At 38.6% G+C, this 21862-nt stretch overlaps 3 protein-coding genes across 4 annotated transcripts; all 3 read left to right on the forward strand.

Annotated features, from left to right (window-relative positions):
* Positions 1-1641: 1641 nt before the first annotated feature.
* LOC307038885 (uncharacterized protein) lies at positions 1642-21627 on the forward strand (the record flags this gene model as incomplete). The annotated part of the gene is made up of 14 exons (XM_079680559.1): positions 1642-1675; positions 2280-2455; positions 2759-2903; positions 3254-3289; positions 3484-3540; positions 4104-4163; positions 4339-4407; positions 4783-4869; positions 15945-15963; positions 16414-16433; positions 20107-20147; positions 20300-20366; positions 20531-20571; positions 20666-21627. 14 exons carry the CDS (start codon positions 1642-1644, stop codon positions 20756-20758), a joined length of 945 nt encoding a protein of 314 aa, XP_079536685.1. The 3' UTR covers positions 20759-21627.
* Positions 7508-10913, forward strand: LOC307039148 (uncharacterized protein). 2 transcript variants are annotated; one of them, XM_079680974.1, is made up of 10 exons: positions 7508-7815; positions 8304-8354; positions 8574-8633; positions 8917-8976; positions 9087-9152; positions 9274-9342; positions 9718-9804; positions 9926-9963; positions 10047-10107; positions 10310-10913. In XM_079680974.1, the coding sequence occupies exons 1-10, from the start codon at positions 7518-7520 to the stop codon at positions 10312-10314; spliced, it is 795 nt and encodes a 264-aa protein (XP_079537100.1). In that variant the 5' UTR covers positions 7508-7517; the 3' UTR covers positions 10315-10913. The 2 variants fall into 2 exon arrangements, with proteins under 2 accessions (XP_079537100.1, XP_079537101.1); XM_079680975.1 differs by lacking the exons at positions 8574-8633; positions 10310-10913 and having other exon boundaries at positions 9926-10062.
* On the forward strand, positions 11036-15488 carry LOC307041192 (uncharacterized protein; the record flags this gene model as incomplete). Its single annotated transcript, XM_079684517.1, has 6 exons — positions 11036-11182; positions 11476-11502; positions 12431-12742; positions 13231-13281; positions 14665-14721; positions 15436-15488. Exons 1-6 carry the CDS (start codon positions 11149-11151, stop codon positions 15486-15488), a joined length of 534 nt encoding a protein of 177 aa, XP_079540643.1. The 5' UTR covers positions 11036-11148.
* Positions 21628-21862: the final 235 nt, after the last annotated feature.

Genomic DNA, 21862 nt, shown 5'->3' on the forward strand with positions numbered 1-21862 from the left:
GTTCATAACACTTCTTCTTTAAGAGCCTCCTCTGTCCTCCACTTGTTAACTGTATTAATGGCACCTGTTTGAACTCGTTATCAGTATAAAAGACACCTGTCCACAACCTCAAACAGTCACACTCCAAACTCCATTATGGCCAAGACCAAAGAGCTGTCAAAGGACACCAGAAACACAATTGTAGACCTGCACCGGGCTGGGAAGACTGAATCTGCAATAGGTAAGCAGCTTGGTGTGAAGAAATCAACTGTGGGAGCAATTATTAGAAAATGGAAGACATACAAGACCACTGATAATCTCCCTCGATCTGGGGCTCCACGCAAGATCTCAACCCGTGGGGTCAAAATGATCAAAAGAACGGTGATCAAAAATCCCAGAACCACACGGGGGACCTAGTCAATGACCTGCAGAGAGCTGGGAACAAAGTAACAAAGGCTACCATCAGTAACACACTACGCCGCCAGGGACTCAAATCCTGCAGTGCCAGACGTGTCCCCCTGTTTAAGCCAGTACATGTCCAGGCCCGTCTGAAGTTTTCTAGAGAGCATTTAGATGATCCAGAAGAGGATTGGGAGAATGTCATATGGTCAGATGAAACCAAAATAGAACTTTTTGGTAAAAACTAGACGTGTTTGGAGGAGAAAGAATGCTGAGTTTCATCCAAAGAACACCAAACCTACTGTGAAACATGGGGGTGGAAACATCATGCTTTGGGGCTGTTTTTCTGCAAAGGGACCAGGACGACTGATCCGTGTAAAGGAAAGAATGAATGGGGCCATGTATCGTGAGATTTTGAGTGACAACCTCCTTCCATCAGCAAGGGCATTGAAGATGAAACGTGGCTGGGTCTTTCAGCATGACAATGATCCCAAACACACCGTCCGGGCAACGAAGGAGTGGCTTCGTAAGAAGCATATCAAGGTCCTTGAGCGGCCTAGCCAGTCTCCAGAACTCAACCCCATAGAAAATCTTTGGAGGGAGTCGAAGGTCCGTGTTGCCCAGTGACAGCCCCAAAACATCACTGCTCTAGAGGAGATCTGCATGGAGGAATGGGCCAAAATACCAGCAACAGTGTGTGAAAACCTTGTGAAGACTTACAGAAAACGTTTGACCTCTGTCATTGCCAACAAAGGGTATATAACAAAGTATTGAGATTAACTTTTGTTATTGACCAAATACTTATTTTCCACCATAATTTGCAAATAAATTCTTTAAAAATCAGACAATGTGATTTTCTGGATTTTTTCCCCTCATTTTGTCTCTCATAGTTGAGGTATACCTAGGAGGAAAATTACAGGCCTCTCTCATCTTTTTAAGTGGGAGAACTTGCACAATTGGTGGCTGACTAAATACTTTTTTGCCCCACTGTAACATATATTAATAATAGAAACAATAGTTAGGTATTATATCAAAGAATATAACTTTGATCACGTGTTGCAATGCTGCACAACTAAAAACGACTCCTTTAGTGAACACTTGCGTATATTACTGTAAATCTAAAAAAAAACATAATAGGTATTTCGAAGAAAGTTGAAGCCTGTATGTTAATGTTATTCATGTCTAAAGCTACCTGTGGCTTTCCTGAGCGTTTTGTTAAATTACACTTGAGACTTTCACACAGTCAGAAACACGAGCTTCATCATGACTGGATGCCTGCTGTTTGTCATCCTCATGTGTAAGTTAAACCTCTTATTGATGTATTCAGTATTAATGTAGGTTATTACAAACTTATGCAAACAAGCAAATAACGCTTTTTACAATTGCTAAACCACAGGTCAATTGTTTGTTTTGGTGGTGGCTTAGTGAGCAAACAGTTAATAGAGCTTGAAAGCTTCAAAAAGCGATTTATATTTCAGTAAATGTTTAAATGTTATATTTAATATGTGTTCTTGTTGCCTTTGTGGTTGCCCTGTGCCGGGGAGGAAAAAACACTGGCTCAAATGTTATGCTTCTAAAACTTTGTTGAATTCATTCATTTGTTAACTTTACATCTAGTTACCTTTCTCACTTGCTAATTCTTTTTTCAACAGATTCATTTCAAATGTCTCAAGCACAAGGTCAGTCTCTAATCAAATGTCTTTAATGTCCAGGTTTTTGGGTATTAATTTGACTAATCTTATAAACTATATTTTTCTCCATCAACTTCTTTAAATAATATTTCCCCATTAGGAATATTTTTATATCAATGTAATTATTCAGTATTTTAAAGCATTTGGTTTCATTGTCTTTTTGCAGCTTTTGAGTGATATAATTGAACATATTTCCCGCACGATTTCCAGATCTTCTTCCACCAACACTGACAGTGAATCCTCCGGTGATCACAGAGACAGACTCAGTCACTCTACACTGTCAGACTCCACCCTCTGTTTCTGTGTCTCACTGTTATTTCTACACTTTAAGTGGAGGAACTAGAGTCTTCCCTTGTCTGAAGACTCTGACAGGAACTGAGCTGCTGGTGATGTCACAGCAGAGATCACTGAGGTTCAAGTGAAATGTTATGATCGTGACATGACTCAATCTCCTGAAAGTGATGTATCCTCCATCTTCATTCACAGTGAGTCAACATTGTTAATATTCAATACAATCACATTAGCATATCTATCCAAAGTAGGAGCACACCACTTTTTTAGGGTTTCAATAAGATCGCTCTACCATTATATATTGAATTATCATCAGCAATGTTTTTGAACAAATTACATATTCAGCTTTTCAACTGAACATATCCTTATTTTTCCAGATCTTCTTCCCTTGTCCTCAGACTCTGTCAGGAACTGAGCTGCTGCTGATGTCACAGCAGCAGAGTTCACCTGCTGAGGTTCAAGTGAAATGTTTTTACACGGTAACGTTTGAAGGGTCAAATCCTCCATCTCCACACAGTGACCCGTCCTCCATCACCGTACGCAGTGAGTGACTGCTTTACTCATTATTTCATATTTGATCATATAATGTCAGTGCAAGATGTAGTTTCACATTTTATATTTAAAAGGAAGTGAAGAAATATTTAACTACTGTACAACTTTCACTCCATTAAAATGCCACTTTTGGGATGAAATGTTACATTTAGGATATTTACAGTGTGCCTGTAATCAGTAATGATTTTCATTACAGTGTAACTGACACTTTCCTAACATTTTTACACACTAGAAAATTATCATCACAAAGCTTTAATGTGAATTGTACAACATAATGACAGTGTGTGACAGTATAACATGAGGGTATTGTATTTAATAACCTTTCATTAACCTTTCTTTAGGTCAAAAACCACAGATGACTCTTCAACATGAACCCGGTGAACACCTTCTCTTTGCCTGAAGGAAACCTCACGAAGGATAAAAAGTCGGGGATCCAAAAGTCATTTGAATTTGTCTTTGGATACCTTGATTGTACCTTTAAAATGACATCAACAGCTCTGTGTTGAAGTCATTGCACAAATACAAAATATAATGTCTATTTATTTGTCCAAATCTGTTTCCTTTGCTGCAGATATTGTGGAAAAAGAATCATGGATGCTCTCCACAAAATCAGCTACTATCCCCCCAGGTAAGAGATAATATTTATCTGAATAACATCCAGGACATCCTTACATAACACTTTTATAAAGAAAAAGTGTTTGTGTGTTAATGCTCCACATTTATTTAGTTGCCATATTTGACTGTTAACAAACTTAACACATGTTTCTTCTTTTGCTCAAATAATTGCACAAATATAAGTTTTCTGCACGTGAAGTGGACAGATCCAAATCCATCTTCTTTTGATTTAGATATCGTGGAAAAGGACACACGTTTGACAAAGACTATGTTGACATCTACTATGAGCACAGGCAGGACATGCTTTACATTTGAATAGAAATCCAGAAATGATCAAATAAATTCATTTTATTTGAATATCACACTTTAAAAACAGCGTTATCTCAAGGTGCTTCACAAGTTGGAGAGAAAAAGTTATCTAAGAAACATATTTAATAAATCTTTTCTATAAAATACATAAAAAACTAGAGAGCTGAGTTTAAAAAAAAGGTTAAGGGCATAAAAGTTTTCAAAAAACAAAAAACTTATTTGACTTAATATGTTTGTTGTTGTTTATAGTTGTTGTTTTTTCTCCAGGTATGACTGTGAGCAGGCTTCATTCCTCCATTCGCGAAACTCCTTCTGAACAAACATCAGGTAACACAATTAGACATCTATTAAATGTGACTTTAACAAATCATTTTTATATCATTTTACACAAATCCTCTATTCTTTAATTATTGAACTGGCTTCTTTGTAAGTCCATCAAAAAAGCCAACATGCGTTTTCTCTAAACGTTTTAAGGTCTCTGACTTTTTATTTATTACAATAGCTCAGACGACTCATAAGTCTAGCACTCAAGCTATTTCCCCACCTGTGACCCCAGTGACCCCATCTTTAGGTGAGCAAAAGCATCTATTTCTTATTTAGAAATAAAATAAAATCGTATTTCTGTTATAACATATTATGCAGCAAATTAGTTAATGCTGTCCTTTTTGTGAATAGTATGTAATTATATTAATGTTAAAAAGGGTTACCTCCTAATGATCCACAGTGGGCTCATATTACATGTTTCGTCTGGGTTTGAGCAGTGAGTATTGCTCTGCAGTGTCGCAGCAAAAGTATAGTACTCACATAGTTAATTTATATCAGTTTCAAAGCAATACCCTGTCCTTCATGTTTTATATTCTGTGTGCCCTTTACTGGTACATAGGAACTCACAGTCTTCTTGTTTTTGTGTACAAAGTGAAACTGACTTGTTTCTGACCTCACACAGAAACATGGAAGTTGGTAATAGTTGCGGCTTCTTTTGGAGGTGTTATCGTACTGGGACTGGCATTTCTATTTACCAAAAGAACAACTGGTGAGAACTTGATTTTTGTGCCCACTAAAGCATTTGTCCTCCCTGCTCTTTGTGGAAGTAAAGAATCCAGGCGGATGATCAGGGTGATTAGGTATTTTTAATTGTGCGTTTTGTGTTATAGATGCCAGTGGATATATGGGAAAACTCAGCAGTGGAGAGGTCACTCAACACTTCTGTATGCATTCAGTCAGTGATCCTGCTGCTAACTCTCACTTTACCTTCCCCCTGTCTTCCTGATGAAGTACTTACCGAGTGGTTATGATGAGACGTACAGCATCGTGACTTATGAACGGAGCAAAATCGGTGAGCTGCTTTTCTTTCTAGCTTTAATATTAACATTTATTTTTCAGTATGAATGAACACAATGGGTGTAAATAACATGGATTATTTAGGTCGTTTCATTACATTTTTGTGATATTTTGTCAATTAGGCAGGACATTGTATAATACAAGAAAAGACTTCAATGTGCCAATGTGTGTGTCATATCTTTTTCTTTGCTACTAGAATGACAAATGCTAACCACAGCGCCTCAAGAGGAACCAGAGCATCAGACCACAGAGAGAACGTGTGCAGCATTTGAAAAGCATTTTGAAGTTAAAGAATTCTGTTTCTCAGAAAGATTTGAGATGGGTAAAACATAATTTGGATTTGTGCAGTTAACTGTTGTTATACTAACGAATATACATATTAATGTGCAGAACACTGATTATACAAACATGAAATAGAAACTGGAAGCACATCCATGTTAGCCTTCTCCTAATCAATAAGTTAAATATTTTAGCTTTAATATCTATAAAGTATTAGAACATTGATAAATTGTCTTTAGGGGTTCAGGTTACAGGGGGACAATAAGTGAATCAGTTGTTTGCTTTAGTTTTATTTCAACTGAGAGAGAATGTGTAGAGTAAGAAAGTCCATGGGAAACGTGGGGGCCTTGACTTTACTTCAACACCAACTAGTGCAAAAAAACTGTTGCAATGTTCAGGACAAAAATAAAAAATAACTTTAGGTTTGGTTCAAGCAGACCATGAACAACATAAATGTTTCTATAAAGTTTTGAGCAGCTTGTGAACACATGATGAAAAGACTCTTTCATTTTCGTCTGAAACTGTTAGCTGACACTTTGGTAGACTTGATATAAATACATAACATATTCTACGTTTTTAATAAATCATGTGAAACAACTAGATGCACAGTGTGGGTGTTTCTGTGGCCTGTTTGTTTCATGTTTAATGCTAGCTGTGGTTTTCCTGAGAGCAAGTTCTGAACTGACACTGAAGTGCATCAAAGCTCACATACTCAGAGACACAAGCTTCTTCTGTCTGAGAAGTCGTATTGAGCTTCATCATGGCTGGACGTCTGCTGTTCGTCATCCTCATCTGTAAGTCATACTTTCAGGAGAGTTCCTCATTATTAATGTAGACTTTTACACATTAGTTCCACTTGATGTAGCGTGGTTTACCTTCTGTTCTTTATATGGTTGTTTATTTCATGCCTCTGTTTTTAATTCTTGTTGTATCTGTAAACTCATCGTGAAACTTTGGTGCAGATCTTAAAAATGAGATCCTCAAAAAAAATTCTATCTTGATCTTTATCTTCACATTTTCTTAAATGTATTAATAAGTTATTATTATTATGTGGATTCAACTTGTTAAAATATTGTATTTTCCGGTAGATTCCTTTCACAAGATTCAAACACAAGGTCAGTCTCTGATTTATCATCTTAATGTCCACTTGTGTTGTTTTCACTGTGTGGGAAGTTTATTAAAGTCTGTTCATATTTTTACAAATGGTGTGGTTGTACAGTTTATCTTCCCAGTTTCTTTACATTAAATAAAAAATCCTCATTAGGATAATCACCAAATTAATTGTATTATTCAGTATTTCATTTAATATATGTTTACTAAATATTGATCCCTTGGACAATGACACACTATTTACCAATACATTCTTTTTTAATTTATTTGCCATAATACAAATTAAAAAAATGTGTATATTAGTTAAATTGGGTCAGGTCTTAAGAGACTATTTGACTGATTATTCTGCCTGCATACATTCAAATGTACTCATACTGTACATTTCATTTTTTTTAAATGTATATCTGACATATAAACGTATATTTCCAGCTCTTCTTCCACCGACACTGAAAGTGAATCCTCCTGAGATCAGAGAGACAGACTCAGTCACTCTGCACTGTCAGACTCCACCCTCTGTTTCTGTGTCTCAGTGTTATTTCTACACTTTAAGTGGAGGAACTACAGTCTTCCCTTGTCTGAAGACTCTGACAGGAACTGAGCTGCTGCAGATGTCACAGCAGAGTTCACCTGCTGAGGTTCAAGTGAAATGTTTTTACACTGTAAAATATGAAGGGTCAAATCATCCGTCTCCACACAGTGACACGTCCTCCATCAGTATACACAGTGAGCGACTGCTTAACTCATTTAGGATGTTAACAGTGTGCCAGTAATGAGTAATAACTGTCATTACAGTGTAACTAACACTTTACTCACATTATGACAAAGGAGAACATCATTTTCAAAAATCTTTAATGTTAAATGTAAAACTTAATGACAGGGTGTGACAGTATTACATGAGGGTATTGTATTTAATAACTTTTCATTAATCTTTCTTTAGGTCAAAAACCAGAGATGACTGTTCACCATGAACCCGGTGAATACGTTCTCTTTTCCTGCACTCTGCCTGGATCTGCTGATCATGATGCGAGATGTAACCTGTACTTTGGAGAAAATAATCATCCAGTCCAAACAACAACCAGCTGGAAGAAAAGAGATTCTAAGAATTGGCTGTTCTGTCAGTTTACTTTCACAATCGAGGACTTTCTAAGAAGTTTACATCTTCTTAAAAGACATGATGTCAGCTGTGATTATAGTTTGGGAAGTGAAACCAACTCTTTGTCTCCTCGTAGCGATGGATACAGCTTGACTGGTGAGTCAGAGAAGACACAAAACATCTTAAAGTATTTCTTCATTTATGAGTATACTTTTGTAAACAGTGTTCAAATATCTGTGATGTAAATTCTTGTAAGGAGCTGGTGAAGGAGTTGTCCTCCTGAGTCTTTAATAATGTTTTGCAATAGAGGCTCACAGCATACAGAAATACTCTAATACTTTTCAATAAATGTCACTGTAACTTAACAATGTTAACCTAATGGTGGAACATTCTTTTAGTGGGATCATTAAGTCATTTGGATTTATCATCTGGGCACTATGATTGTCTACAAAGTGTCATTGCAAAATATTTCAGTGTGGACCAAATTGGTAAATCACCCGACATCTCGCAGAGCACATGCTTTGTTCTCTGGTTTATATTTTTGGAACAGCTCTGTGTTTAAGTCATTGCACAAATAAGAGTAATGATGTTTTTTTATTGCACACACGAAAATGACAGGCCCAAATCCGTTTCCTTTCCTGCAGATATTGTGGAAAAGGAGCGCTCCAAAATATCAGCTTTTACTACCCCCCCAGGTAAGAGTTAATATCTATCTGAATAACAATCCAGAACCTACTTACAAAAGACATACAAAAAAAATGTGTTTGTGTGTTAATGCTCCACATTGATTTAGTTGCCATATTTGACTGTTAACAAACTAAACACATGTTTCTTCTTTTGCTCAAATAATTGCACAAATATAAGTTTTCTGCACATGAAGTGGACAGATCCAAATCCATCTTCTTTTGATTTAGATATCGTGGAAAAGGACAAATGCTCGACAAAGACTATGTTGACATCTACTATGACCACAGGCAGGACATGCTTTACATTTGAATAGAAATCCAGAAATGATCAAATAAATTCATTTTATTTGAATATCACACTTTAAAAACAGCGTTATCTCAAGGTGCTTCACAAGTCGGTGAGAAAAAGTTATCTAAGAAACATATTTAATAAATCTTTTCTATAAAATACATAAAAAACTAGGGAGCTGAGTTTAAAAAAAAGGTTAAGGGCATAAAAGTTTAAAAAAAACAAAAAACTTCTTTGACTTAATATGTTTGTTGTTGTTTATAGTTGTTGTTTTTTCTCCAGGTATGACTGTGAGCAGGCTTCATTCCTCCATTCGAGAAACTCCTTCTGAACAAACATCAGGTAACACAATTAAACATCTATTAAATGTGACTTTAACAAATCATTTTTATATCATTTTATATGTGAGTATTTTTTACATTATTTAAAAATAATGTTTCTTCATTCACTAGGTGTTACTGTTGGATCAAGATACACGGGTAGTTTTATCTCCAGAACACCAGTGAAACCAACACAAGGTAACACAAATCCTCTATTCTCTAATTATTCAAACTGGCTTCTTTGTAAGTCCATCAAAAAAGCCAACATGCGTTTTCTCTAAACGTTTTAAGGTCTCTGACTTTTTATTTATTACAATAAGTCAGACGACTCATAAGTCTAGCACTCAAGCTATTTCCCCACCTGTGACCCCAGTGACCCCATCTTTAGGTGAGCAAAAGCATCTATTTCTTATTTAGAAATAAAATAAAATCGTATTTCTGTTATAACATATTATGCAGCAAATTAGTTCATGGTGTCCTTTTTGTGAATAGTATGTAATTATATTAATGTTAAAAAGGGTTACCTCCTAATGATCCACAGTGGGCTCATATTACATGTTCCGTCTGGGTTTGAGCAGTGAGTATTGTTCTGCAGTGTCGCAGCAAAACTATAGTATTCACATAGTTAATTTATATCAGTTTCAAAGCAATACCCTGTCCTTCATGTTTTATATCCTGTGTGCCCTTTACTGGTACATAGGTACACACAGTCTTCTTGCTTTTGTGTACGAAGTGAAACTGACTTGTTTCTGACCTCACACAGAAACATGGAAGTTGGTAATAGTTGCGTCTTCTTTTGGAGGTGTTATCGTACTGGGACTGGCATTTCTATTTACCAAAAGAACAACTGGTGAGAACTTGATTGTTGTGCCCACTAAAGCATTTGTCCTCCCTGCTCTTTGTGGAAGTAAAGAATCCAGGCGGAGGATCAGGGTGATTAGGTGTTTTTAATTGTGCGTTTTGTTTTATAGATGCCAGTGGATATATGGGAAAACTCAGCAGTGGAGAGGTAACTCAACACTTCTGTATGCATTCAGTCAGTGATCCTGCTGCTAACTCTCACTTTACCTTCCCCCTGTCTTCCTGATGAAGTACTTACCGAGTGGTTATGATGAGACGTACAGCATCGTGACTTATGAAAGCAGCAAAATCGGTGAGCTGCTTTTCTTTCTAGCTTTAATATTAACATTTATTTTTCAGTATGTATGAACACAATGGGTGTAAAATAACATGGATTATTTAGGTCGTTTCATTACATTTTTGTGATATTTTGTCAATTAGGCAGGACATTGTATAATACAAGAAAAGACTTCAATGTGCCAATGTGTGTGTCATGTCTTTTTCTTTGCTACTAGAATGACAAAATGCTGACCACAGCGCCTCAAGAGGAACCAGAGCATCAGACCACAGAGAGAACGTGTGCAGCATTTGAAAAGCATTTTGAAGTTAAAGAATTCTGTATCTCAAAAAGATTTGAGATGGGTAAAACATAATTTGGATTTGTGCAGTTAACTGTTGTTATACTAATGAATATACATATTAATGTGAAGAACACTGATTATACAAACATGAAATAGAAACTGGAAGCACATCCATGTTAGCCTTCTCCTAATCAATAAGTTAAATATTTTAGCTTTAATATCTATAAAGTATTAGAACATTGATAAATTGTCTTTAGGGGTTCAGGTTACAGGGGGACAATAACTTAATCAGTTGTTTGCTTTAGTTTTATTTCAATTGAGAGAGAATGTGTAGAGTAAGAAAGTCCATGGGAAACGTGGGGGCCTTGACTTCAACACCAACTAGTGCAAAAAACTCTTGCATGTTCAGGACAAAAATAAAAAATAACTTTAGGTTTGATTCAAGCAGACCATGAACAAGATAAATGTTTCTGTAAAGTTGTGAGCAGCTTGTGAACACATGATGAGCAGACTCTTCCATTTTCTTCTGAAACTGTTAGCTGACACTTTGGTAAACTTGATATAAATACATAACATATTCTACGTTTTTAATAAATTGTGTGAAACAACTAGATGCACAGTGTGGGTGTTTCTGTGGCCTGTTTGTTTCATGTTTAATGTTAACTGTGGTTTTCCTGAGAGCAAGTTCTGTGAACTGACACTGAAGTACATCAAAGCTCACATACTCAGAGACACAAGCTTCTTCAATCTGAGAAGTCTTATTGAGCTTCATCATGGCTGGACGTCTGCTGTTCGTCATCCTCATCTGTAAGTCATACCTTCAGGAGAGTTCCTCATTATTAATGTAGACTTTTACACATTAGTTCCACTTGATGTGGCGTGGTTTACCTTCTGTTCTGCTATGGTTGTTTATTTCATGCCTCTGTTTTTAATTCTTGTTGTATCTGTAAACTCATCGTGAAACTGTGGTTCAGAACTTAAAAATGAGATCCTCAAACAAAATTCTATCTTGATCTTTATCTTCACATTTTCTTAAAGGTATTAATACGTTATTATTATTATGTGGATTCAACTTGTTAAAATATTGTATTTTCCGGTAGATTCCTTTCACAAGATTCAAACACAAGGTCAGTCTCTGATTTATCATCTTAATGTCCACTTGTGGTGTTTTCACTGTGTGGGAAGTTTATTGAAGTCTGTTCATATTTGTACAAATGGTGTGGTTGTACAGTTTATCTTCCCAGTTTCTTTACATTAAATAAAAAATCCTCATTAGGATAATCACCAAATTAATTGTATTATTCAGTATTTCATTTAATATATGTTTCCTAAATATTGATCCCTTGGACAATGACACACTATTTACCAATACATTCTTTTTAATTTTTTTGCCATAATACAAATTAAAATAATGTGTATATTAGTTAAATTGGGTCAGGTCTTAAGAGACTATTTGATTCATTATTCTGTCTGAATACATTCAAATGTACTCATACTGTACATTTCATTTTTTTAAATGTAAATCTGACATATAAACGTATATTTCCAGCTCTTCTTCCACCGACACTGAAAGTGAATTCACCGGAGATCAGAGAGACAGACTCAGTCACTCTGCACTGTCAGACTCCACCCTCTGTTTCTGTGTCTCAGTGTTATTTCTACACTTTAAGTGGAGGAACTAGAGTCTTCCCTTGTCTGAAGACTCTGACAGGAACTGAGCTGCTGGAGATGTCACAGCAGAGTTCACCTGCTGAGGTTCAAGTGAAATGTTATTACACTATAAAATATGAAGGCTCAAATTCTCCATCTCCACACAGTGACACGTCCTTCATCACCATACACAGTGAGCGACTGCTTAACTCATTTAGGATGTCAACAGTGTGCCAGTAATGAGTAATAACTGTCATTACAGTGTAACTAACACTTTACTCACATTATGACAAAGGAGAACATCATTTTCAAAAAGCTTTAATGTTAAATGTAAAACTTAATGACAGGGTGTGACAGTATTACACGAGGACATTGTATTTAATAATATTCAATATGTTTCTTTAGGTCAAAAACCACAGATGAGTGTTCAACATGAACCCGGTGAATACGTTCTCTTTTCCTGCACTCTGCCTGGATCTGCTGATCATGATGCGAGATGTAACCTGTACTTTGGAGAAAATAATCATCCAGTCCAAACAACAACCAGCTGGAAGAAAAGGGTTTCTAAGAATTGGCTGATCTGTCAGTTTACTTTCACAATCGAGGACTTTCTAAGAAGTTTACATCTTCTTAAAAGACATGATGTCAGCTGTGATTATAGTTTGGGAAGTGAAGCCAACTCTTTGTCTCCTCGTAGCGATGGATACAGCTTGACTGGTGAGTCAGAGAAGACACAAAAGATCCTAACGTATTTCTTCATTTATGAGTATACTTTTGTAAACAGTGTTTAAATATCTGTGATGTAAATTCTTGTAAGGAGCTGGTGAAGGAGTTGTCCTCCTGAGTCTTTAATAATGTTTTGCAAAAGAGGCTCACAGCATACAGAAATAATATAATACTTTTCAATAAAAGTCAATGTAACTTAACAATGTTAACCTAATGGTGGAACATTCTTTTAGTGGGATCATTAAGTCATTTGGATTTATCATCTGGGCACTATGATTGTCTACAAAGTGTAATTGCAAAATATTTCAGTGTGGACCAAATTGGTAAATCACCCGACATCTCGCAGAGCACATGCTTTGTTCTCTGGTTTATATTTTTGGAACAGCTCTGTGTTTAAGTCATTGCACAAATAAGAGTAATAATGTTTTTTTATTGCACACACGAAAATGACAGGCCCAAATCCGTTTCCTTTCCTGCAGATATTGTGGAAAAGGAGCGCTCCAAAATATCAGCTTTTACTACCCCCCCAGGTAAGAGTTAATATCTATCTGAATAACAATCCAGAACCTACTTACAAAAGACATACAAAAAAAATGTGTTTGTGTGTTAATGCTCCACATTTATTTAGTTGCCTTATTTGGATGTTAACAAACTTAACACATGTTTCTTCTTTTGCTCAAATAATTGCACAAATATAAGTTTTCTGCACATGAAGTGGACAGATCCAAATCCATCTTCTTTTGATTTAGATATCGTGGAAAAGGACACACACTTGACAAAGACTATGGTGACATCTACGATGACCACAGGCAGGACATGCTTTACATTTGAATAGAAATCCAGAAATCATCAAATAAATTCATTTTATTTGAATATCACACTTTAAAAACAGCGTTATCTCAAGGTGCTTCACAAGTTGGTGAGAAAAAGTTATCTAAGAAACTTATTTAATAAATCTTTTTTATAAAATACATAAAAAACTAGGGAGCTGAGTTTAAAAAAAAGGTTAAGGGCATAAAAGGTTACTTACTACTTACTATATTTGTTGTTGTTTATAGTTGTTGTTTTTTTTCTCCAGGTAGTACTGTGAGCAGACTTCATTCCACTCGTGAAAGTCCTTCTGAACAAACATCAGGTTACACAATTAGAGATATATTAAATGTGACTTTAACAAATCACAAATCATTTTTATATCATTTTATATGTGAGTATATTTTACATTATTTAAAAAGAAATGTTCTTCATTCACTAGGTGTTACTGTTGGGTCAAGAAACACTCCTAGTTTTATCTCCAGAGCGCCAGTGAAACCAACACAAGGTAACACAAATCCTCTGTTTCATAATTATTCAAACCGGCTTCTTTGTCATTTTTACATGCTATACATTTGAATAGAAATCCAGAAATGATCACGATTGACTGATTGTATTTGTTGTTGTTTATATTTGTTGTTTTGAATGTTTTAAAAGTTGTTGCGTTTTTTTTCACCAGGAAGGACTGTTATCAGTTATTCCACTCTTATCACTACTACCAAACAAACACCAGGTAACACTATTACACATTTATTAAATGTGACTTTTATTCATCACAAATCATTTTTAAATGATTTTATATTTATTTGTATTCATTCACTAGGTCTTACTGTTGGATCAAGAAACACTGGTAGTTTTATCTCTACTTCCATAAAACCAGTGAAACCAACACAAGGTAACACAAATACTCTGTTTCTTTATTATTCACACTTTTTTTAAGCCATAAAAAAAGCCAACATTAATTTTCTCTAAATGTTTTAAGGTTTCTGACTTTTTGTTTATTACAATAGGTCAGAAAGGTTAAGGGCATAAGAGTGTTTTTTTTAAAAACGTCTTTGACTTACTAAGTTTGTTGTTGTTTATAGTTTTTTTTTTTTCTCCAGGTAGTACTGTGAGCAGGCTTCATTCCACTCGTGAAAGTCCTTCTGAACAAACATCTGGTAACACAATTAGAGATACATTAAATGTCACTTTAACAAATCACAAATCATTTTTATATCATTTTATATGTGAGTATTTTTTACATTATTTAAAAAGAAATGTTCTTCATTTACTAGGTGTTACTGTTGGGTCAAGAAACACTCCTAGTTTTATCTCTAGTTCCATAAAACCAGTGAAACCAACACAAGGTAACACAAATACTCAGTTTCCTTATTATTCACACTTTAGTCTAAATGCCAACATGCATTTTCTCTAAATGTTTTAATGTCTCTGACTTTTTCTTTATTACAATAGCTCAGAATCCTTATACGTCTAGCACTCAAGATATTTTCTCACCTGTGACCCAAGTGACCCCATCATCAGGTGATCAAAAGCATCTATCTCTTACACATACTATTAACAAATATATTAATATTTACGTTTACTATTATATTATTATTCTATTTACTATTTTCTTCCCTATAGCAAATATAACGTATAATGTTAAAAAGGGTGCCTCCTAATCCACAGTGTGTTCATATTATATGTTTCTTCTGGGTTTGAGCAGTGAGTATTGCTCTGCAGTATCCCAGTAAAACAATTTGCTACATTATTATGTAATTCAATAATGTGTCATCTTCTCAACTGTACTCATGTGTTTAATTTATATCAGTTTCAAAGCAATACGCTGTCCTTGATGTTTTATATTCAGTGTGCTCCTTACTGGTACATAGGTACACACAGTCTTCTTGATTTTGTGTTGGAAGTGAAACTGACTTGTTTCTGACCTCACACAGAAACATGGACATGGAAGTTGGTAATAGTTGCAGTTATCGTACTGGGACTGGCATTTCTATTTACCAAAAGAACAACTGGTGAGAACTTGATGTTTGTTCCCACTAAAGTATGTTTTCCTCTCTGCTCTTTGTGGAAGTAAAGAATCCAGGAGGAGGATCAGGGTGAGTTAGCAAATGCACCTATTGAACACATAAGATCATACTGTAAATCTCACTTTGATCAAAAATATGAAATACTTATAAAGAAGGAAGTTTGGTTGAAGGGAGTTAGTTTGTAATGTCTGCTCTGCACACCTGCTTGAACATGATTGGACGTAACTAGTAACACAGCTGGGAATGAGCCAATACATGTGAAGCTTATTAGAAACAGCTGATGTCTAATAAGCCAATACAACTTCACTGCTTTGCCCCAACAAACACCATGCTTCTCTCTCTCTCATTTTCAGAAAGATGTGCTGCCAAGAGGTAAGGATATGTATTTTTTGTTTTACCTTTTCAGCAATCGGTGAGTCATTCAGTATTTCATCTTATTCTCTTCAAGTAGCTGCTTAGTGCAGCCTCTGCAGCAGGACTTTAGTTGTTCTGCAGTCGTGTAAAGAGAGGGGTTAGTTGTTATCTCCAAAGCCAGATGCCACCTAATTATTCACACTGTGGCCATTTAGGTCTGAGAGGGGTTTTAAGAAAGAAATGTTTTCCTTTTGATATAGTTTATTGTCAACCATGCTGTTTCAAGTGTAACGAGTACAACTTGATGAAAATTAGCATTTAGCTACAAGACTTAGCCCGGTGCATCTGATCCTTGTACATAAGTGTATGTTCCAATTCTAATGTGATTAACTTATTAAATAAAGTAAACTAAGCTCCACCAAACTAAACTCTCTTTAATAAAACATTTTCCCTTTCGTATCTGTATAGGACACAAGCCAATGTCACCGGTAATGTATACATGAAGCAGTCAGGAAACTATAGGTTACTTACGTAACCCCAGTTCTCAGAGTAACATGAAGTGAGATGTCTCACTACGGGATGCGCCTCAACGCGTATTCAAACAGAAGCATCAATCTCATTACGCCAATCCTGATTGGCTGGTGATCTTGACGTCTACGTCAGGGAATCCACCCACCCTATAAGTAGCTTGCGCTACGACGGAGCGTCATTCAAAATAAGCTGAGAGACAGACCGAAGGGAAGGACTCTGTACTCGTAACAGACACCCTGAAATGCGAACCTCAGATATTTCCTGTGTGGGTAATATACTGGGATGTGGAAATATGCATCTTTCCGGTCGACTGATGTGAACCAGTCGTTCTGGCGCACGAGACGCAACAGAGATGTGTGAGTGAGCATTCTGAATTTGTATCTTTTGAGATATTTGTTCAGAGCTCTCAAATCTAGTATAGGCCGAATTCCGTTCCCTCCCCGTTTGGGAACGAGGAAATACTTGGAATAAAAGCCGCTCTGACTCTGTTCGGCGGGTATTATCGATAAAGCCTTCTTTTCTAGTAGCGCGAAAATCTCTTGCTCTAGAATATATGGGCCGACTCTCCCCGGGCTTGTGAATACAGAATGCCCGAGAAGTGAGGGGGGGTGACAGCGAATTGGAGCCTGTAGTCTCGTGTTACTGTCTTGAAAACCCAAGCAGAATCTGTGAGCATCTTCCACTTTTCGCTTCTTAAAGCGAGCAGAGAGGTCACATCTCTGTTGTCTGCCCTCTGTGTCTTTATTTGTTGTGTTATGGGGCCCTCTAGTGTCTGAACACGGTGGTACCCCAGGTTTACAACCCCTGCCGACACTGCGCATGCACGTGGCGGTTATGCCTTCACAATCCCGTCTAATGTCCGCCTTTTGAGAGAGGCCGTAGCCGCTCTCAAAAGAGGGGTAGACGACAGACTGTTTATTGTTTTTATTGTTTTTCTTTTCATTTTTATTGACTGCGCCCTTGGCTTCAAGCCTGGAAACGACAGTGGAAAATGATTTATTAGGAAACAATAATGATGACATGTGTGTGTGACTTAAACAGGCAGCGGAACTTGCTGTCTTTGATGTTAAGTCCATTTCCCTTATGGCGCGAACTTGAGGATGACGTTCTGACATCACTCGAGGCGGCGGGAAGATGGGGGCATGATGGCACCCCGAAAACACATGAGCATCTAACACTGGAACGTGTTCTGGAGCTGGGGAACAGGGAACTTCCAGCTCTCGAGGAGAGGAGAGGAGAGGAGGCTGTCAGGCCGCCCGCTTCTTCTTCCTCGCCTGGTGGCTGAAAACCTGGGTCGGCTGTGCCTGAGCGGCAGCTGCCGGAACCGGAGATCTTCTTGGCCAGCTCACCCTCGCCTCGTGCCTGGGCTGGGGACCCGGGACGGGCTGTGTTCTCTGCTGCTTCGGTATCTTGAACCGGGCAGGACGTGAGGCAGCTTGAGTGAAGGCCTGCCGTGGGACCGTTGAAGGTGGCGGCAGGACCCTTCGAGGGAGACAGAGCTGGAGAGCCTCGTCTTCCTTCTTTTTTGATTCGCATCTCAGCTGCATCGAAGCTAGAGCGGAGCCAAATATGCCCTCGGGAACAATAGGCATGTCCAGAACATCCTCTTTTTCCCGGTCTGGAAGGTTCGTCAGGTTGAGCCACCTGGCTCTCTCCAGTACCACCATAATTCCCAGTGCTTTGCCCGTGGCTTGGACTGCACAGCGCTGCACACAGAGGTACATGTCCGTGATCGCTGCAATATCGTCCCACACGGCAGGATCAGGTTTGCTCGACAAGTCTTCGCAGAGCTCCGCCTGGTAGGCGGTCAGCAGCGAGGAGACGTTGAGTGCCCTGGCGGACAAAGCTGCGGCTTTATAGGCCCGTTCGGTCATCGCTGACTGAAAACGGTCTGCCTTTGCCGGTAGCGTGGGGTTCCTGCTCGGTGTCGAAGCCAGCCTCGGTTGGAGGTGGGCTGCCACCAGCGGTTCCATGGGCGGCATGCGGAGCAGGCCGAGCCTCTCCATACCGTCACAGTCCAGGGAGGAGGCACCCTGGATTGGGGCCTTATTACTGAAAGGGCGGTCTCTCCACGAGACCGACACCTCGTCCAGCATCTCCGGAAAGACTGGAAGGAACTGCCTCTTTGTCCTCGCTGCTTGGGGCAATTGCTTCCCCTGGTAGCGAGATCTGGAGGTCTCCTTGGCCACTTCAGGCCATGGGATGTCCAGCCTGGACGCAGCGCGTTGACACACGGCCTGCAAGTCCATACTTAGGCAGGGCGAAGCTGGTGTGCTTTCGCCGGGGAGAGCGGACATCGCTCCCGGCTTTGCAGCCTGAGCTGATGAAGCGAAGATGTCATCCTCGTGCTCATCCGAGTCGGACAGGAGGAACTCAGAGGCATCCTCTTCATCCTCCATATAGTCCAACTCCAGGACATCATCCGCGGGTGGAACCATGGTGGGGTCCAGTTGGGAGCCCTAGCTTGACACAGCGCAGGGCTACGCTCTCGCGGCTCTTGCCGCCACCGGACCCCAGCCTGACACGGCGCGGGGCTCTGGTTCAGCAGCTGCCATTGTTATTGAGCCCCAGCCTGACATAGCGCGGGGCTCAATCTCTGCGGCGGACGCCACCATGTCTTGATTGCCGGCCGGTGAATCAGCGGACATGAGGGGGTCCTGTCCCGACAAGCTAGCTTGGCGTGCTAGCCGTCGGCGGAGGCTCTTAATGGTGAAGCGGGCACAATGCCCGCACGAGCCGGGGTTATCGATAGCCTCCTGGGCGTGTTCCAGCCCGAGGCAGGACGAGCAGACCTGGTGTGAGTCTGTACCTGAGATCTTAAACCCGCAGCCGCATAGCCGAGCCTCCGAGTCCCTGACTCCTCTGGTGTGAGGGAGAGAAGGGTCCATCTTTGTTCACCGGGGTGTCGGCGTGGAGTGGACACGCTAGTAACAGGTACGTTACTGAGAAAAAAATCCAACCTTGTCGTTAATCCGAAAGGAAAAAGCAACGGCGTAGATTTTATTCTTTAAAGAATATTAACTGGTGTGTTAATACCTTTTGTTTTTATCTCCGTCTCCTCTGGTGTGAGAGAGAAAAGAGAACATCCTCGCTACCGTGGTGTCGGTGTGGAGGGAAGAAAAGCTAGCAACAGGTATGTTACTAGCTTGAAGAAAAAATCAAACCTTACCGTAATTTCGAAAGAAAGAAAGGGCGAGGCAGATTACAATATTAACTGGTGTGTTAATATTGTTCAGTCTTCTTGCAAAGCAAAAAAGTAACCGGCAAGCGCCCGTCGACCGAATGTTAGCTTTGGGTTCAGTCTGTGGACCGTTAAGCTAGCCCGGCTACTGATAATTCGAGATGTGCTCTGAAGCGAGAAGAGGTGTTTGAATGACGCTGCGTCGTAGCGCAAGCTACTTATAAGGTGGGTGGATTCCCTGACGTAGACATCAAGATCACCAGCCAATCAGTATTGGTATTGGCGTAATGAGATTGATGCTTCTGTTTGCATACGCGTTAAGGCGCATCCCATAGTGAGACATCGAACGGAGTGTTATGAATGAGAACTTTATTATTCATACCTACAGAATAAAGATAATATATATTGTTCTTCTTTTGTGTTGAGGTGTGTTTTACTCTCTGTTACAGATGACTTAATGTGCATGAGAAAGCTTGACCATGGAGGATCGGTAATTAAATAAAAAACGTTTCTATATCAGATATAACATTCCCATCATCTAAAATAATGGAACATTTGAAAAGCAAAGTTCCTCAAGGTTTATTAACATTGTTATTCATGAGTTCCTCTCACTTCCTCTCCCTTCCTTCCTGTTATCTTAAGTTACCTGCAGGTAACGATGAAGCCTACAGTATGATCACCTCAGTACCTGCTGCTGTTTGTCTCCCTGGTGAGCTGCATCTGTATTATTGAAGGAGAACCAGAACAAAAAACTAATTTGAACCAAACTCGAAAAATGGCTTGTGATACAGACAGATGTTTAATCACTTAAAACTTGTTATAAATAGAATCGGCCGACCAAACCACTGAACCCATCCTCTCTTGTTCTCACAGGTCCTGAGAAACCGAGCAGGCAAGCCTCTCAAAATGAGGATGTGAGTGAGACGGGAGACATATTGTGTAACACATTTGCTAAATGTTTGTATGTAGTAAAGATTTAATGAGCCTTATGGTTTCTTTCTCCTTTAGTCTGACATATACCATGTGTACTCCACCATCTCCGAGGAGCCACCCCCATCAGCCCTGACCGACATGGTGTACAGCACCCTGCAGGCCTTTTGAACAGAAAGCAACAGCATGAAAGACTGCCTTTTAAAACCATGTGCCATTTATTTGAGCTTTTCTTCAATTATTTTATAGTATCTTATGATCCATAGGGAAATTGAGATGTCTTTCCAAGCTAAAAGTATTCAATAAACAGCTAGTTTGATGTATTCTCATCTGTCAGAGTGACCAGCTCTGTGACTGGGGGTTACCTCCCTGAGACTGAGGCTGTATTTTGTGTGTACGTGTGTCAGTGTGCAGATATTTGTCGCTAACGATAGCATCACAACTTGCCAGATGCAGTCATGAAAAGTTACAGAGGTGTTGTTGAGATTCAGATGAACGTTGTATTTGAAGAATGGTGTGGTCCGAGCAAGAAGGGCCAAGGGGTCATTTAGGATAGGAAGTGTGAAAGGGGGAAAAATCTTCCTCATGGGCTAACACACATTACTTGTGGATTGACAGGCGCACCTTGCAAACTAAGTTGCTCATAGCAGCTCATTAGTAGCACACTGTATGTTAGTTAACAATATGTTGGTCCCACATACAGCCTGTTTGATGCAAAGCTATCTTTATCTGTTGATCTGTTTTTGTATACACTGAATATTCAGATTATAACAAATGTTGCTGTGGTTTGTTTTATTTTTAATTTTAGTGTGCTTGACTTCCTGCCTTTATTTTTTCTTTAAGTTGCCAGGTAAATAACCATAGACTGTATATATAAAGGGTAAATAACACAATATTTAAACCATGTACCTAAATTAATCCTTAAAATGTACACGTTTGCATGTGAACCCACCTTGAAATAAAAGAGGGTAAACACTGAGTTTATTAAAAGCTGTACACATTGTTTTGGTTTGTCTGGATATTAAAAGTGTTAATGCAAATGGAGAACAGTGGAAAAGTCATAATTGCATTGGTCCATCTTTTTCTTTGAACATTGGAGGCTCGGATAAATCGGAGGATGCTAGATGCACATTTAGTTGGTCCATTATCTTGAAGAAAAATCCATAATAATATTCATATCCCCCCTGTGTGTATGTTTGAGCTGTTTCAAAAAATAGTTTTCAGGTAAGACCTGAACTTAGTACCTAGTGTATTCTATCTTTAGTCTTAATTTAG

The sequence above is a fragment of the Notothenia rossii genome (genome assembly GCF_949606895.1).
Source record: "Notothenia rossii genome assembly, chromosome: 5".
In the NCBI taxonomy this organism is placed as follows: domain Eukaryota; kingdom Metazoa; phylum Chordata; class Actinopteri; order Perciformes; family Nototheniidae; genus Notothenia; species Notothenia rossii.

What these genes read in the sequence shown, in the direction of transcription:
- LOC307039148 (XM_079680974.1), top strand. Translation starts at nt 7,518, where the DNA reads ATGACTGTTCACCATGAACCCGGTGAATACGTTCTCTTTTCCTGCACT. An exon ending in CGATGGATACAGCTTGACTG is followed by an intron (nt 7,816 to 8,303) that starts GTGAGTCAGAGA and finishes CCTTTCCTGCAG; the next exon opens with ATATTGTGGAAAAGGAGCGC. An exon ending in GACATCTACTATGACCACAG is followed by an intron (nt 8,634 to 8,916) that starts GCAGGACATGCT and finishes TTTTTTCTCCAG; the next exon opens with GTATGACTGTGAGCAGGCTT.